This window comes from Aspergillus caelatus, assembly GCF_009193585.1.
Source record: "Aspergillus caelatus strain CBS 763.97 unplaced genomic scaffold BDV27scaffold_257, whole genome shotgun sequence".
In the NCBI taxonomy this organism is placed as follows: Eukaryota; Fungi; Ascomycota; class Eurotiomycetes; order Eurotiales; family Aspergillaceae; genus Aspergillus; species Aspergillus caelatus.
In genome coordinates this window covers 35,170-51,549 of record NW_022475520.1, presented here as the reverse complement: position 1 = coordinate 51,549, position 16,380 = coordinate 35,170, and the positions used below count along the sequence as shown (strand labels likewise).

Genomic DNA, 16,380 nt, shown 5'->3' with positions numbered 1-16,380 from the left:
GCCACTCTCTCATAATACATGTCTTGCTCGGTTTTTTTTTTTTCTTTATTTTTTTCCCTTCCCTTTTCACGTCGCCTTCGCTCTTCATCCCTTCGGATTACCGCCAAATTAACATACCCAACGGTTTTGATCATACTATCTTCAAGCGGGCTTCAGGGAATTGATCGCCCGAGAGTCCACGCACTCACCATGGCCTCATTCAAGGTACGGCGTTTGTCGCCCAATTCTACATTAAATTCCCTTTAACTAAGTAGTACTCTTCGATAAATTGCTAATTCGAATGGTTTCGTCCATTGGACAGGAATTATCTCTTTCTCGCCCTCTACCTCAGTCCAACCCACGCCACCATGCCCATTCCATCTCTCTTGGTGCGGTCAACGCTAATCATCGGGTAACTCGCCGGAAAAGTGTCACCACTGCTGCTGCCGCCAACGCTGCCGCCGCAGCAGTTGCTGCCTCCTTGAAGGATTCGGTTGGGGAGTCAGTAGGAGTTTCTATGCCTCCGCATCGTCGAGGGAGCCGAAAAGGCTTGGAATCTAGTTCGGTCGGGGCCCCCTCCGGCTTCGGCTCTTATTTATCACGGAGCATGAATAGCCCCAGCCATGAGCCGCCGGTCGCTCGCAAGGCCTCGCCAACCAACTCAAATGACTCATCCTCGTCAAACCTCACGACTGTAGATGGAAACCATTCTGCCAACAAGTCAGCCAACAATAATAAGAACCGAAACCGTCGGGCCAGCGAGGGATCGCACCTTATCAAGGGCGAAGGGAAGCGCTCCATGACAGAACTTCGCTGCGATCGTTGCGGGAAAGGGTATAAGCATGGCAGTTGCTTGTCTAAGCATATGTGTGTATCCTCCCCTAGCATGCCATCCTGCCGTCTGGCTCGATCCGGGGTAAATGCGCCATGTCGGCTCTGTTCAAGGTCGCCTTCGTGGTCATTCAGTTCCCCTCATTCTTCAAATCCTTTTCTCTCCCCTGTTGTCCTGGGCCACACTCGATTGACGTTTTATGGTACTTAGGTGGGAACATGACCCTGCATGGGCTATTACCTCGAAACTCCTGATCTCTAAGCATCAACAAGTCCAGCTGCTCGAGGCAGCCTCCGTTTTGGTAAATATGAACCAGGATGGTCCGCCAGAAGGCGCGGAGGCCGAGTCGGAAGCATCATCGGTGTCCCCTGATGCCTCTTCAGAACTTCGAGATGGGCTCAGCTCCGCAGAGACCACTCCGCCCCCGATGGACGAGGATGACGAGGACGATGAAGACATGTCTCCCGAGCCCACTATGGAGAAGCGGTTCAGTGTCAGTACTGCATCGGGCCTCCTCTCTCACTCTTATCAGTCCATCCCCTCGAGCTCCTTTACCGGCAGTGCTCCATGGCATTCGCCAGCGTTCTCACACTACCGCCACTCGAGTATCGATACCCGACCTTCGACCGCGGAAGCCAAATTGCACGAAGATGACGAGGCGGATCTCGCTGCAGCCATCGGTCTCTGCACCTTCAACACCCCTCGTACGAGGCCCGTGCCAATGTCCCCTAGTGTCCCCCCCGTCCCTCCATTGCCAAGTCGCTTCCTTGACCAGGCCGGTGCGAGTGGTAATGAGAGCCAGAGCCTGGATCAGTCGGCAATCAAGGAGGCAGATGCTCTTTTCCCGAACTCTACCCCGAACCTTTTCCTCTCGCTCTCGTATAACCCTTCCCTGTCGTACAAGGTGTCAGATGAGCGAGAAGTGAAGATGGGCGATGCGGATCGCACTACACGGCAGAGTCGTAATGCAGACGTGGATTTTGGGCACCGGCCTACTGCGGCCGATGAGGACGATGATGGCGTTTTTGGTCGGATGGAGGAGTAAACAACCCACTCTTCTTATACCCTCTTGGATCATCTTTCTGTGTGATTCTCACGAACTTCTCTTCGGCCATAGATTCTAGCCGATTGGGCTGCTGCGCTGCAGCAGTGACTTTTCATGACATGTACGAGCTCGCGCGTATTTTGCGAACGTTGGTTTTTCTGTGGTTACTTGTGTTGTTTGAACAACCCCTTTTTGCGTGTATGACAGGTTACTAGGGAATGTATCACCCGTTGGCACTTCGTGTGACCTTGGGGCCCTGGTATGCATGATCGATTTGAATGGATCGTCTAGGTCTTATTCTTTTTATTATTTGCCTTCTCTCTTTTCATTGGTTTCTTTTCTCTTTCTCTCCCTTCATATTCCCACTATTGCCACTCAATTACTCCATTCTGACTACCCATGTATCATTTTATTTGTATCACAGCATTTGCATCGCCCTCATATACCGGACCAGAGCCCTTCACATGAGTCCGTCGACTATTTCCTTTTTATATGTGTACACAAACTCCCAATGGGATACCATTAAATACATCATACTGGGTTATACTTGTCACTCCTGAGCAGCGAAGTGAAGCTGGTTCACAGTGCAGATAATTTCTAGTAGACTGATCGGGAATCATATAGACGGTCGACATTGATCAGTTGATCAGTTATATTAATACAGAAGACTACTTAACATTCTCTATTGTCTTGCATAGCCCCACACGCCAAAGCTTGTACACAAAACACATTGAGAATTCATGCATTCCACCTTCACTAGAGCACATAGCGCCTGTCCAAACGCATCGCACAAGACGTGAGAAATCCCAAGAGCGTCCAACAAGCACCAAGCTACTTCCCAACCATCCCCACGTACCAACCTTGGCTAACAAACGAGCCAAGGACTCATAAATCCAGAGGTTCAATAAAGATTTTCAACCATAAACAGGCATCCCCGTCCGGCCGCACTCTAAGCACAAGACCAAGATAATCAGATCATAGATTGGGCGGGACAAATCTCAATCGATTATGCACGGGACGAACAGGGTGGGTAGGAAGATGGGTATATGACTACCTGTGCGTGTTGATCAAAGGTCGGGGCTTCGGGCTGTTCGTCTGTCTCCGGCCTCTCTCTTCTCTGTCTGCTCTGTCACTTTCGCTTGATTCCCGTCTCCTTTGACGTTTCCGCGTCCAGCGGTCTCTCCTTTCCTGGCTGGGGCGGTTCTTCTTCCTTTTCTTGTTGGATCTTTCTAGTTGGTCTTGTTCTGGTAGGTTATATCCGGATTGCCTACTAGGCCCGAGTTGTGCAGGTTGGCTAGGTGCGGGTTGAACGGTATGCATAGCTGGGTTGGCGACTAAAGCACGGATTATCAGAGCCAGGGCACGGTTCTGAGGTCGGTAAAGATCCAGAGCCCATTGTCGCTCCGGGAAGTAGCAGGTTTCTTGAGCAGGTTGTGCGATGTTGTTGTCAGCGCTGACAAGGCCGACATCTAGATTCTCTCCGAATGCTCGGCCGCGTTGATTGCGGAAGATCGCCTTCTCCACTTTAGGATGGATCTGAATACAGGTCGACGTACCCTCATCACTGCCGTCAGATGCCTTGGAGGGCGTTCCGGGCCGGGAAGCTTTTGCAGAGCGTCCCCACGAGGATATGCGAGTCCAACTGTGCAATGATATACAGGAAATGGCGATGAAAATGTCTAAGAACTCTTTGAAAGAAGGTAGTGTCGTTGTGGCATTGTCGTCGGCATACCGGTCGACGTAGACATCGTTCCTCCAGATGGGTGTGTCTTCCTCGTAGCATACGGGATAGAGAGCGATGAGCGATGTCTCCGTATTGTTGATCACTATGAGTCCCCTCTCGGGAACCAAGTCTTCTCGACTAATGGGGCACCAGAGACTGTCCCAGTCGTAGGGCACAAGACCTTCGGTGTGCGTTGCTGTCTTGTATACCCATGCAGTGACTTGCGCAATGTCTAGGATTGTATTTGCCTCTGACGCGATGCATACGGCGCTTGATATGCGCATGAAGAGTGGCTCGCGGCGGTCGGTGAGCTCCTTCATTCCCGGTATTTTGAGACGAGCACCGAGAAACGTCAAGGTGACGAAGAGGCCGATGAATGGAACGAACATGGTCTGCGGTATGTTAGTAATAACTATCAGGCGCAGTTTGGCATGATCTCACGACATGTTAGTCTCTCAGCCCTTGGTATTAGTCTGGTCTAGTTAACGCATACAGAAGCTTTATGGAAACCAAGTGTAAGATGGGGTGGTGATGAGGAGAAGGTCAGAAGATAAGGGGGAACAGAATAGAAGAATATATACTTCTTTTGGGGAGGATGTCCTATATTTGCTCTTAACAGAGAAGTGGAACACAACATGCATCCAGTCAGAGCAACAGCCATTGGACCAGCAACAAACAGCAAGAACATGTAAAGAGGAGCAAGGAACCTAGCAAGCAAAACGAATAAAGGCTTTGCTCTCCAGTGAATGGTGGATGTGGCACCATCCCGGCAGATTGCTTTTAAACAAGGATCTATAGACAGGAACAGGAAAGTCTATACAAGGCATGTAAACCGGCATAAGCCGTAAACCATGTAGAAAAATATTCACTAGCTAGGTATGAATCAGTTCTTTTTAGTAGCAAACAAATCAGATATCACAACAACCTAACTCCATTGTAAAACCCAGGGCATCGTATCTGAAAGAAACAAAGGAAGCGCATAACCTTTAATCGACGTCCATTTCCTCCTGAGTTGTGCCATCCACAAGAACTCTGGTCTTCTTCTTCTGTCTGAGCCTCTCCTCGCCGTGGATCTTGTTCCGCTTGCCCTCCTGCACCAAGGGCATGCCCTCTTCTCTGTCGCGCAGTTCCTTGCGGATAAGGTGTTCGCCCTCGGCCACAACCCTCCGGTCTGCCTCGCGCTTGCGGTCCCGAGCGACCTTGCCTGCCAATCTGCGCTTGGTAAAAGCGCGCTCTCTGCGTTGACGGATCTCCTCCACTCTCTCCATAGCCTTAACGGTAGCGGCCACGAGGTTGCGGTCGTACTTGACGGGGGCGTTCCTCTTCTTGGCGAACTGAGACAGAACGAGAGACGAGTCGACAATCATTTCCTTTCCATTTGCAGCTCTGCTGGTCTTGGTCCACTTCAGCTTCCGGGGTTGGCGCTTCATCTTAAAGTTCTTGTGACATTTGCTGGAAGGAGTCAGAGCGTTTCTTCAACCGTATTAATCGTAGGAACCACCCACCTTCTGCAGAACCGGAACATTTTCGAATCGAGCCGCACAAAACTGATACCCTTGCTAGGGTATACAGGGCTGTTTTGCTGTTAGAAAAAAAACTGTGCCTAGGTTGATGGCGGGGTTATAGCATACCGACTGCAGAAGTGGCAGGTTTCAACTCTGCGCAGATGATTAGTGACTTTTTTTTTTGTCTTATCAAAGTAACACTGGTGGAAAACAGCGAAAACCGTATAAAGTGCAAACTTACCTCATCTTGAATGATGTCTCTGCCCACTTCCTTCAAATTTACAATTAAAAATAAACTGGGAGGAAGTTGAAGGTATCAGCGGTGATAACAACCTCAGGTACCGCCAGAAACTTTTCGCAGATCTCCAAAACCGTGGCGGAGACGACGCTAATCCCAAACGGGCATCGGCGGCGGCGCTCCGAATTTTTATCTCGACGGCCTTCCGTGTCTCCCAACGAACGTCACATCGAACACCTCTTCCCCGTGTTAATCCAACCTCGACTCAGATATCGCCTATCCCTCGACCGGACCCGGTATTTTCAAAGACCGACTATAAACGAAGATGGCTTCAACTCTTGCTATGGGACTCGGTGTCGCGACCGCGGCATTTTTGGTAAGCCAGGGAACATGGATTCTTCGGTTATAGGGCGTGGCAAACTAACACCGGCATTTTCACCTGTGTATAGGGTCGCGCGGGTTTCGTTGCTTTCCGTCGCTACAGGGGAGGTGTAAACGCCGCGGGCAAGGCATTCTACAAGGGGTAGGTGATTTGAATATATAAGTGGAGCTATAGAGTGGATAGCTGACTGGCGTATAGAGGATTTGAACCCCGGATGAACCGTCGCGAAGCCGCATTGATCCTGGAACTTCCGTATGTTTTGAATCCGTTGTCTCGTACCGACTTTGGGTAGAGTCTAACAGAATGAATAGGGAACGTACCTTGAACAAGGACAAGGTCCGCAAGAAGCACCGTCAGCTGATGCTTCTTAACCACCCCGATCGCGGTGGCAGTCCGTACCTGGCAACGAAGATCAATGAAGCCAAGGAATTCCTCGATAAGCATACTTAATGGTAGAATCGGAAGGGGCCGTGGCCCCTGGTCACCGTTGGGGGTATTTGCGGATCCTCTAAGAACGGAAGGGTGGACCCTTCGTTCATTGTATAAGGAAAGAGAATGTCTTTTTTTGGGTGCATAGCATGGCGTTGGTGGAATTTTCGAGGACGAGGTACATTTCTTCATGCTCCTCCCGGAGACTTGTGTTTGCATATATCCTGACGAGATCGCCACTCCTGATTACTTTACATGTACTACTGTATAAATACTAAAGAAACCTATCATTGAGAATCGTCCATCTCGCATGATAGTGTTGCAGCTAGGATAGCGCACCATGATCATGACTATCGAACAAGGTCTAAACTGCCTGGACCTGGGCTTGACTAGATCTAGCATAAATCTCTGTAGTTACTGGTGGAAAGCGAAGACTGTCGGTGCTTTGGTCTCTTTATCAGGTCATTCACAGCATGATTTGCATGAGATGCATAGATAATCACAGGGAGTTGCAATAACCTCCGTGGGCCGTTCCACGTGGACTCAGAAACATTCTCTGGCTCGAAACAAGCAACAAGGGTTCCGGAGGTCGGAAGTCCTGTGACTTGGACACCAGAAGAAGAAGAAGGAAGAAAACGCCAAGGGCAGCCCGGATGTCGGCGTTTCCGGAGACAAGACAGCCGGGAAAATCAGCTTTGAGTTTCCAAGTCCAACGGAGATCGGACTTAACAGTTCCCGAAGGTCTTAAAACGTCGTATATTCGAGCCACGGGAGAGCAACGCACTAAGGATGCACTTGGCAAGAAGCAAAACCCATCTTACTCCGTAGTACCTGAAAGGAAGGGAAATGGTCTGTGAAGTTTGAAGTTTAGGTGCCCTACTATTGAATTAGTAAGGTTAATTAGTTCGTCCTGCTTGAAGGCAGCAACGTAGTTTACGAGTACGAATGCGATGACTCTCTTTCCTTGATGTCAGTCCTTAGGGGGTTTAACAAATGATCTCTTGAATTTCCACTCCCCAAGAATTGCCTGATCATAAACGTTACTCTACACACAAAATTGTTGACGTCGTTCCTTATTTGTTTCTCTCTCTCTTTTTTTTTTTTTTTTTCCTCCGCCGTCCACTGGAAAGATTCGCCACGTGCCAGAGTTTGGGGAGGTTGACTCAGCTATTCATTTTCCATTCAACTTTGCGCAACGCACCGAGTACCTTAAGCTATTTTCGCCCTTTGAAGGCCTTCCCCACTGGAGAAAGGCTAGCGTCCGATGACCCTAGTCTTTCTTTCGTGTATCACCTAACCTTCATACTGAGCAAGTAAACAAGCGGAGGAAGGAGAGACTGGAAACAGCTCTTTTACGCCATTGACGTTTTCGCGGAAAGACCCCGCATCTTTCCTATCATTATCACGCCTGAAACGATACCCGCCTACATTGGAACTCCACAATATACTTCGCAAGCTTTTAAGACGTCGCACCGTCACAGTTTGTTTGGTTTGCCACGATGGATGGCATGGGGGAAGGTCCAGATGGTATGGGCTTCGATATGCCGATGCTTATGAACCAACAGCCCCATCTCTTCGGCGGCTATAACCACGACAGTTCGCGCGGTTCACCACTAAACAACGTTCTCTCGAATCCGACCTATAACGAGGAACATGGAATGGCGGGTGAAGACAACAACGATGCCAAGAGGAGAAGGATTGCGAGGGTGAGTAGATATCGACAATGACATTGGCGGTTGAGTGTCAGCGAAGCTGATTGTCCCCATGTAGGCCTGCGACATGTGCCGGAAGAAGAAAATCAAATGCGACGGCAAGATGCCCAAATGCTCTCACTGTATCAACTATAAGACCGATTGTGTTTTCACTCAGGTGGAGAAGAAGCGAAACCCTCCCAAAGGGTATGCTTGCGCATCTACTGTATTACCTCTTCGTTGCGGGCGCTGACCGTCTACTCTTCTAGTGCCAAATACATCGAGGGTCTGGAGAATCGGTTAGGAAGAATGGAATCGCTCTTACGTCTGTCGGGTCTCTTGTCAGAAGATGATGGGAAGACGGATCTTGGGACTCTGGAGAAGCGTCTCGCCGACCGATCTCTAGGCAACACTGGACTGAATTCCCTAAAAAGCCCGACAAACAAATTCAATGGCTCAAGCGCGACGTCGCAATCCCAGCACACTACTGCGTCTCGACATTCGACGCCACGGATGGATTCTCAGTCCAGTCCGCACACAGCTGCTACCTCTCCCGATTCACCGAAAGAATCCGAGACAGAAGTCGAGGGATTGTCAGACATGATGTGCTCTCTTGTGACGAATAATTGTGGAGAAACGCGGTACATCGGTATGCGCGTGTTCAGTTCGGCAAACTTTATGACGCAAGCTAACATTGTATGACAGGATCATCTTCGGGATTTTCCATATTCTCTCCCAAGGGAATTCAATGGGTCAATGAAAAAACAGGCGATACCTCTTTTCAGGACATGATCTCGTCAGCGTACGTGGATGACAACAAGTGGATGTACTGGAAACCGGAGATATTTAGTGACATATTTGCTCGTCGTGTATTCAAACCCTTACCCCCGAAGGAGGAGGCGCTATCACTATTCCGAGATTTCTTTGAGAATTTCAACTGCATGTTCCCGCTGTTTCACGAACCAACATTCATGCACTTGGTGGAGCGCCAATATTCTCGGGATCCATATGAAGGCTCTGGCTGGTGGGCTAGTATCAATGTTGTCCTCGCCATCGCGCACAGATTACGAGTCATGAGTAATTTAGTGCCTCAAGAAGAGGATAAGAAAGCTTGGCTCTATTTGAAAAATGCCATGGGGGTCTTGACCGAATTGACCATGCGGAATACAGATCTTCTGAGTGTCCAAGCATTGCTAGGCATGGTACGTATGACACAGACTTGATGATGACTGGACATTTGGGGCTTAACAATTGTCTAGTCACTCTTCCTACAAGGAACTCCGAATCCTCAGCCATCCTTCTTCTTAGTTGCAGCGGCTATCAGGCTGTCGCATAGCATCGGCCTCCATAAACGGGGATCTGGATTTGGACTAAATCCAGTTGAAATTGAGCAGCGAAAGAGGGTGTTTTGGATCGCTTATCTTCTTGATAAAGAGTATGTTGAAAACATGAATTCCCATACACATTCTTAGTCCCTTGCTTTTGCACGACTAACATGCTCATAGTATCTGCCTCCGTTCTGGCCGCCCCCCTGTGCAGGATGACGACGATATGAATGTGGAGTTACCCAGCGAAGATCCGCCAGATAACATAGGCAATGTTCCTCTGTCTGACGGAAAGGGGAAGTTCAACTTGTTCAGATCATTATGCCGATTCGCTACCATTGAGAGCCGAGTTTATAAGCGGCTATACTCTGCTAAAGCGTCTAAGCAATCCGATGGTGAGCTGCTAAATACTATTGGAGAGTTGGACAGAGAACTGGAGGAATGGAAAGACAGCATTCCTATTGATTTCCGACCTGAGCATGAAATTAAAGCTTCCCACACGCCCCTTATTCTCCACGTCGTCGTCCTTCATTTTTCCTACTATAACTGCTTGACAACGATTCACCGGATGTCGGTACACCACGGCTATTGGACAAGCCGGCTATCCAACTATGCAATTCAAGGTCTCAATGCCAGGCCGTTAAACCCTAGAGTCTTTTTATCTGCCGTTCTCTGCGTCACGGCCGCCAGAGCGTCTATCAATCTGATCAAATATATACCGCACGGTGATTTCGCTTGTGTCTGGTGAGTTGAGCTTATAGATCGGATGGACACAGTCGCACGCTAACAGATTCTAGGTTAATTTTGTATTATCCCGTTTCAGCGTTGGTCACTCTATTTGCTAATATTCTTCAAAACCCCAACGATGCTCGAGCACGCTCTGATGTTAAACTCATGAATGTGGTTGTCAATTTCCTCTCGACGCTCGTCTCTGATGAATCCAATGGAAGCATCAAGCGTATGCTTGGCCTCTGTGGCGAGTTTGAGAGAATAGCTCAAGTCGTTCTTGACAAGGCGGAAAAGGAGTCACATTCCAAGAAGAAGCGCAAGGCAGCCCCTGATGAGCCACAGGATTTGCAGCAACAGACACCTGATGAGAACTCGGCTCCTTCCCCTTCCACTAAAAGGCCAACAGGCCCACCGCCAGCAACTGCACCATTCCCGTCATCTTCGTACCCAATGAATCTGGGCAACACTGGGCCTGATATGTCGAATTCTGCAAGGCCATTCGCTCCAGGTCAACCTGTTCTAGCCACTAATGGTGTCCCCACATCTATGCAAGAAAGTATGCATACCATGCCTGGTATGGGACACGATTTTCCAGAGATGCTTAGCCCCAACAACATGGACGGTGTGGGCTTTGGTGATCAACAACCATTTGGCACTCCTACTGAAACCCCTATGACATCTTTCCAACAGCCCTTTGTCCCACAAGACCTATGGCAGATGCCGATGACGATCGAATGGGACTGGGCCGACATGTCGAGCAACTTCCCGGTCTTTGAGGGGACACCCAACACTGGACCGTGATTATGATGAGATGAAGAAATTGACGAATTTTACAACGGGATGCACTCGAACCCTAACATTGCATGGAATCAATGGAGTTGGGGTTTGATTATTCTTTTTTCATATCATTGTATCTAGTCATATATATTTTTTGGTGGGGTTAACGGCGTTTAAAAATGGGGGCTCTCGTTACTCCACTCTTACAACCGCAAGATCCGCCAGCGCCTAAGGCCAAGGGCATTGTGAACTACGAGAAGCCGAGGATCTACGTTACCCCTTCTGTAGTATAGGTAACATTCACATAATAGTTATTTTGTGATAAGAAAATATAAGTACATGCTCCACAGTTACGGTTGTTACTAGTAATCTTGAATGTCTTCTCTTTGGATAGAAATGTAGTATACATGCGAGTAGTATGGTTCAAGGGTACCGTGAAATATATATTTTGAAAGTTGTAAAATGTTTATATCTTGAAGTACTAGTTAACTCAAGAGAGTTATTTTTGTCTATATACTGTGAAGTTTGAGTAATCAATAGGGACATTATTCCCCAAATTCTCCGTAAAAGGACCAACTTTTACTCTGCATATCTCCTGATCTATTCGTAAATTCAAGAGCAGTAGCGATGACGAAAGAGGCCTGGAAGGTCCATTACCTTCGTTGGGATTCTGGCCGCCAGGCTGCTTTGGTAAGGCCGTAACCCGATGACTCAGCCACCGGGGGGCGGAACTACGAAAAAACCCAAAGTCCGACAAAAGGCGGCGGGAACTCAACTTAGTAACTCGACGGCGACATACAGCTCTTCCCCAAAAGAGCTTTCCATTCCCCTCTTTCACCCCCAATTTAGTGCTTCACGAGGACTTATATGGATTCGGCAGTCTGCCATTATTCTTGAACCTCGATTGAAACACCACTTAACCCTTGCCTTCGGGCTCACCTTCCTCGACCATGGCCACCTTACTCCGACGGCCAGGCAATCTTGCTCGATATTCGAGGAGAGCCGCAGACTATATATATCGCGCAGGACCACGGTCGGCGCACATCTCACAATCGAGACTATCATCCCTTATCACCACGCCACGCCTTCTTAGAACATATGCTACCCAAAGTCCGAAACCCCCGAACGAGAATGACGGTCAACACCAACCACCGAACCAACCCGGGAATGGCGGCGGTAAGGATGGAGAAGGAAAGAAGCCAGAGGAGCCTCAATCGAAGCTCAGCAAACAGGAGCAGGAGTCAGTAGATCAATTTATACAGCATCTGAAGTCGAAGGTGCCACAGTCACAGCACCAAATGTTGGACGATATGCGGTCGATCATGATGAGCGAAGGATTACCGCCGGAGGTCCGCGACTTCATCCAGAAACACTTAAAATCCGGTAAACCCACATCTTTGATGGACTATGTGAACTTGACGCGTTACATGGCGAAGTACTTGGAAAACTATGCCTCCAAACTGAACGAGTTGGAGGAGAAAAGAACGCGGGACCAGGAGAAATCAGAAGATGGACAGGGCCAGAAACAAGAAGGACAACAAGGGAAGGGCAAGAATGAATGGAAACCGCCACCGAATGCGAGAGTTTTCGAGTTCCGTTTTGACCCCGCCTCGTTCCTAGTCACCACCCTTCTATCTTACTATGTCTACCGCAGCTTCTTCCCTGGCGAAAACAGCAAGGATATTACATGGCAAGAGTTCAGAGCCAACTTCTTCGATAAAGGTCTAGTCGACAAGCTGACCGTTATCAACGGCAACCGAGTTCGGGTTGAACTGAACCGTGACGCGGTCTCCCGGGTCTATCCTGATTCTCCGGCTACCCAGCCCCTATTCCATTATTACTTCAGTATCGGATCGGTTGAGAGCTTCGAGCGGAGATTGGATGAAGCGCAGAATGAACTGGGTATCCCTGGCTCTGAACGTATTCCCGTTTCGTATACCGAAGAAGTATCATGGGGTGCCACTCTCTTGTCTTTTGCTCCTACCTTCCTCCTCATTGGTTCAGTTTTCTGGTTGTCGAGACGTGCTGCTGGCGGTGCCGGTGGCCAAAGTGGTATCTTTGGTATTGGAAAGAGCCGTGCCAAGCGTTTCAACCACGAGACAGATATCAAGATCAAGTTCTCTGATGTGGCTGGAATGGACGAGGCTAAGGTTGAAATCATGGAATTCGTCAGCTTCCTTCAACATCCCGAAAAGTTCCAGAAACTTGGTGCCAAGATTCCTCGCGGCGCCATTCTTTCTGGACCTCCTGGTACTGGTAAGACATTGCTCGCCAAGGCAACGGCCGGTGAGTCTGGTGTTCCGTTCTTTAGCGTCAGTGGTTCGGAGTTCGTTGAGATGTTCGTTGGTGTTGGACCTTCCCGTGTCCGTGACCTCTTTGCCAATGCTCGTAAGAACACGCCTTGCATCATCTTCATTGATGAGATCGATGCCATCGGTAAATCGAGAGCAAAGCAAAGCTTTGGTGGTGGAAATGACGAGCGTGAGAGCACGCTGAACCAGATTCTTACTGAGATGGATGGTTTCAACACCTCTGAACAAGTGGTTGTCTTGGCTGGTACAAACAGACCAGATGTTCTGGACAAGGCTCTGATGCGGCCGGGACGTTTCGACCGGCATATCGCTATCGACCGTCCTACCATGGATGGCCGCAAGCAGATTTTCCGCGTCCATCTGAAGAAGATTGTTACCAGCGAGGATATGGAATACCTCACCGGTAGACTCGCTGCTTTGACCCCCGGCTTCGCTGGTGCCGACATCGCTAACTGCGTGAACGAGGCTGCCCTAGTTGGTAAGTAGCTGCCTCCTTGTAATTGTTACGTCTTGAATTCCTTTACTAACCTAAAACTTCTGTAGCGGCTCGTGTGAATGCGGATCATGTCACCATGAAGCACTTCGAGCAGGCGATCGAACGTGTCATTGGTGGTCTGGAGAAGAAGTCCCTTGTGCTCTCGCCGGAAGAGAAGCGCACGGTGGCGTATCACGAAGCTGGACACGCTATTTGTGGCTGGTATTTCCGCTGGGCTGACCCGCTACTGAAGGTTTCTATCATTCCTCGTGGGCAAGGCGCTCTGGGTTACGCCCAGTATCTCCCAGCCGGCGGTGATACTTACCTGATGAATGTCAACCAGCTCATGGACCGTATGGCTATGACTCTTGGAGGCCGTGTCAGTGAGGAGCTGCACTTCGATACCGTCACCAGCGGAGCTAGCGACGATTTCAACAAGGTCACTCGCATGGCAACCGCCATGGTTACGAAATTCGGCATGTCACCTAAGCTGAAATACATCTACTACGAGGAGGATCCCAATCAGTTCCACAAGCCTTTCTCCGAAGAAACAGCCAAGGATATTGACACGGAAGTCCGTCGGATTGTCGCTGAGGCATACCAACAATGTCGCACCCTTTTGACCGAGAAGAAGAAGGAAGTCGGCATCGTCGCCGAGGAGCTTCTGGCCAAGGAAGTCCTCAGCCGTGACGACCTCATCCGACTCCTCGGGCCCAGGCCCTGGCCTGAATCTGGTGAATTCGCCAAGTACTTCGACGGTGCCAAAGGAGCCACTATCGCACCTCCCGAACCCACCCAGTCAAGCGAAGCAACCGAAGGCAAAGACGGAAGAGACCAAACGCCATCCCCACCATAGACAACTTCGTTGTTGAATTCCTTATCTAGACACAGGAAAGTTTACGGTTGACGAGGGGACATATATCAATCTGGGTTTTGTATTTATCTCGTTACGGAAGCATCTCCTTTCTTTGTTCTTTTTCCTCCTTTTAATCCCTCTGATCGTTCTTCCTCCCTTTTTTCCCTTTCTCCTTCGACTTATTGCCATAGATACTAGGATCTCTTCATATCTCGCTTCATCTTCCTCTTGTCCTCTTTTCCTTCTCCTCTTACCCTACATCTGTCGCTTCCACGTTTTCCCTCTTATAAGAAGCATCCGGTGTACTGTACTGTATAGTAGGTAGCTCATTTGACTCATCTTTCTTTCAATTATATCAAGCTTGCTGCTGGTAGGCCGGAGTTATACCGATAGTCTTGCAGATGTTTGGTAGTTCTATGCATGTACTGGCTAAGGCTTAAACTCGTATAGTACCCAAGATTGGTATAATATGTTTACAATATATTTGGCTTTAGCCTACTTTGCAAAACCTTGACAGAATAACGCCAACACAGTAGGTTTTTTAATATACAACGTGAAACCAAAACCCCAGACCGAACAAAACATTGGTATCATATGACCGATATATAGAATCGACACAACACAACCCATTCATTTGACCTTTGCACCTCCTCACTGGTGCTTCTTGTCCTCCTCTTCTCCAGACTGCTCAGCCTTTTCAGTCTTCTTGGCCTTCTTCTTAGCCTTGCCCTTGTACTTGGGCTTCGCGGAAAAGCGGGGAATGAACCGTCCAACACGAGCCTGGTACTCGCTGTATTCAGGGTACTTGCTGGAGCTGATGGACTCGGTGAGACGAGTGCTTCCCTGGAATATCATTAGGAGAACCAGAATACCCACTCCAGTCCACTGGACATAGGACTCGGTGCGGTAGCAGTTCCACAGGTACAGGGTCAGCCAGATAGCCTGCTCGGCGAGGAAGTTAGGGTGGCGAGACAGAGACCACAGGCCGCTGACAGTGAAGCCGCGTTCCAGGTCCTCGGGGGTGTATTGGCCCTTGTACTGATCAGGGATGCGCGCCGTCTTCTGGTATTCATGTTTGGCGCAGTGGAAGTGCCACTGCTGCTGATCGGCGAAGTATTCGATGATAAGGAAGAAGAAGGCGACACGAGAGAATACGAGGTCGGGGACCTCAAATGTCTTCCCGCCAGGGAGGCGCGAGAGAAGGAGGAAGTTGTAGGTGGGCGCCGCGAGGAGCAACAGCAGCAGGGATTGGATCTGGGAGATGAAAACGATGTTGAAAATGAAGAAAACGAATCGGTTGTTGATCTTTGAGCGCACAATTGCCCAACGGTAGTCTTCCGAGCCGATCTTGTAGCCTCCTTTGCGCCAGTAGTTGAATGCTAGGCGGACCTGCGCGCAATTAGTGTTTGGGGTTTAGAGGCTAGCGCATTGATTATCTTACACTCCAGAGAAGAGCGATAACAGCGATCGTGTCCAGGTGTTGAGTGCGAAGATCAGACATACGTGCCCAAACGGCGAAATGCACATTGTATATAGCTGGCAGAAAGGGCCAGAAACGATCAACTTGGGAGTAGTTACGATTGATCTCTGAGAAGAGGAAGAAGAGTACAGACAGGGCTAGACTGAAGCCAAGCGCTGTAACGAAAGGGTTGGTGGAGAGATAGATTTCTCTCAAACCGTCCACATCCTTGGCTACCGCAGCAACCTGAAGCCTTTCGGGGAGAGTAATTAATTGCGAAAGAAATGGTAGCACAGTTTGATCGAATGAGGCGCAGTCCACAGCGGACTGGACCTCGGGGAGTGGCAACGCCATTTTAACAAGCTTTGATTTATTTTTGGTGAAGGATTATCGTTATCGCACCAAACCAAGGGGAAGTGAATGAAGTGAAGGTGGGCGGATGAAATCAAAACAGACAACAACAGTGTTGAGCTCACGCTTACCGCATCGGGACAGGGAGCTTGGGCCAACTGGCTGTCGTTGCCTTAGGCATAAATGTATGTATCAACGGCGGGAAATCGCGTCTTTTTTGTGGCTTAATTGCTTCTTTCCTACCAGCAATGGTACTCCGCCAAATACCGAAC

General features: G+C 49.2%; 8 protein-coding genes across 8 annotated transcripts; 5 read left to right on the top strand and 3 right to left on the bottom strand.

Moving 5' to 3' along the window:
- The first annotated feature begins 35 nt into the window (after positions 1 to 35).
- On the top strand, positions 36 to 2,409 carry BDV27DRAFT_135932 (putative C2H2 finger domain protein). Its single transcript, XM_032068658.1, has 3 exons — positions 36 to 204; positions 302 to 846; positions 1,022 to 2,409. Exons 1-3 carry the CDS (start codon positions 190 to 192, stop codon positions 1,854 to 1,856), a joined length of 1,395 nt encoding a protein of 464 aa, XP_031922635.1. The 5' UTR covers positions 36 to 189; the 3' UTR covers positions 1,857 to 2,409.
- BDV27DRAFT_52911 (uncharacterized protein) lies at positions 1,996 to 2,470 on the top strand. The gene has a single exon (XM_032076863.1). The coding sequence runs from the start codon at positions 2,135 to 2,137 to the stop codon at positions 2,414 to 2,416; it is 282 nt and encodes a 93-aa protein (XP_031922634.1). The 5' UTR covers positions 1,996 to 2,134; the 3' UTR covers positions 2,417 to 2,470.
- Positions 2,471 to 2,906: 436 nt separating this feature from the next.
- Positions 2,907 to 3,968, bottom strand: BDV27DRAFT_162542 (uncharacterized protein; the record flags this gene model as incomplete). The annotated part of the gene is made up of 1 exon (XM_032073410.1): positions 2,907 to 3,968. One exon carries the CDS (start codon positions 3,966 to 3,968, stop codon positions 2,907 to 2,909), a length of 1,062 nt encoding a protein of 353 aa, XP_031922633.1.
- A 405-nt stretch (positions 3,969 to 4,373) lies between these two features.
- BDV27DRAFT_135931 (ribosomal eL24 family protein) lies at positions 4,374 to 5,406 on the bottom strand. Its single transcript, XM_032068657.1, has 4 exons — positions 5,326 to 5,406; positions 5,211 to 5,237; positions 5,085 to 5,153; positions 4,374 to 5,031 (listed from the first exon to the last, which is right to left on the bottom strand). Exons 1-4 carry the CDS (start codon positions 5,328 to 5,330, stop codon positions 4,566 to 4,568), a joined length of 567 nt encoding a protein of 188 aa, XP_031922632.1. The 5' UTR covers positions 5,331 to 5,406; the 3' UTR covers positions 4,374 to 4,565.
- Positions 5,407 to 5,554: 148 nt separating this feature from the next.
- Positions 5,555 to 6,511, top strand: pam18 (putative mitochondrial DnaJ chaperone (Tim14)). Its single transcript, XM_032068656.1, has 4 exons — positions 5,555 to 5,698; positions 5,772 to 5,845; positions 5,903 to 5,956; positions 6,016 to 6,511. The coding sequence occupies exons 1-4, from the start codon at positions 5,648 to 5,650 to the stop codon at positions 6,152 to 6,154; spliced, it is 318 nt and encodes a 105-aa protein (XP_031922631.1). The 5' UTR covers positions 5,555 to 5,647; the 3' UTR covers positions 6,155 to 6,511.
- A 724-nt stretch (positions 6,512 to 7,235) lies between these two features.
- Positions 7,236 to 11,004, top strand: atrR (transcription factor atrR). The gene is made up of 7 exons (XM_032068655.1): positions 7,236 to 7,839; positions 7,904 to 8,031; positions 8,094 to 8,473; positions 8,530 to 9,026; positions 9,084 to 9,259; positions 9,330 to 9,893; positions 9,947 to 11,004. Exons 1-7 carry the CDS (start codon positions 7,633 to 7,635, stop codon positions 10,677 to 10,679), a joined length of 2,685 nt encoding a protein of 894 aa, XP_031922630.1. The 5' UTR covers positions 7,236 to 7,632; the 3' UTR covers positions 10,680 to 11,004.
- A 439-nt stretch (positions 11,005 to 11,443) lies between these two features.
- BDV27DRAFT_52887 (ATP-dependent metallopeptidase FtsH/Yme1/Tma family protein) lies at positions 11,444 to 14,309 on the top strand. The gene is made up of 2 exons (XM_032076862.1): positions 11,444 to 13,445; positions 13,511 to 14,309. The coding sequence occupies exons 1-2, from the start codon at positions 11,606 to 11,608 to the stop codon at positions 14,296 to 14,298; spliced, it is 2,628 nt and encodes an 875-aa protein (XP_031922629.1). The 5' UTR covers positions 11,444 to 11,605; the 3' UTR covers positions 14,299 to 14,309.
- Positions 14,310 to 14,755: 446 nt separating this feature from the next.
- Positions 14,756 to 16,168, bottom strand: BDV27DRAFT_52878 (DUF1295 domain protein). The gene is made up of 2 exons (XM_032076861.1): positions 15,740 to 16,168; positions 14,756 to 15,687 (listed from the first exon to the last, which is right to left on the bottom strand). The coding sequence occupies exons 1-2, from the start codon at positions 16,109 to 16,111 to the stop codon at positions 14,950 to 14,952; spliced, it is 1,110 nt and encodes a 369-aa protein (XP_031922628.1). The 5' UTR covers positions 16,112 to 16,168; the 3' UTR covers positions 14,756 to 14,949.
- Positions 16,169 to 16,380: the final 212 nt, after the last annotated feature.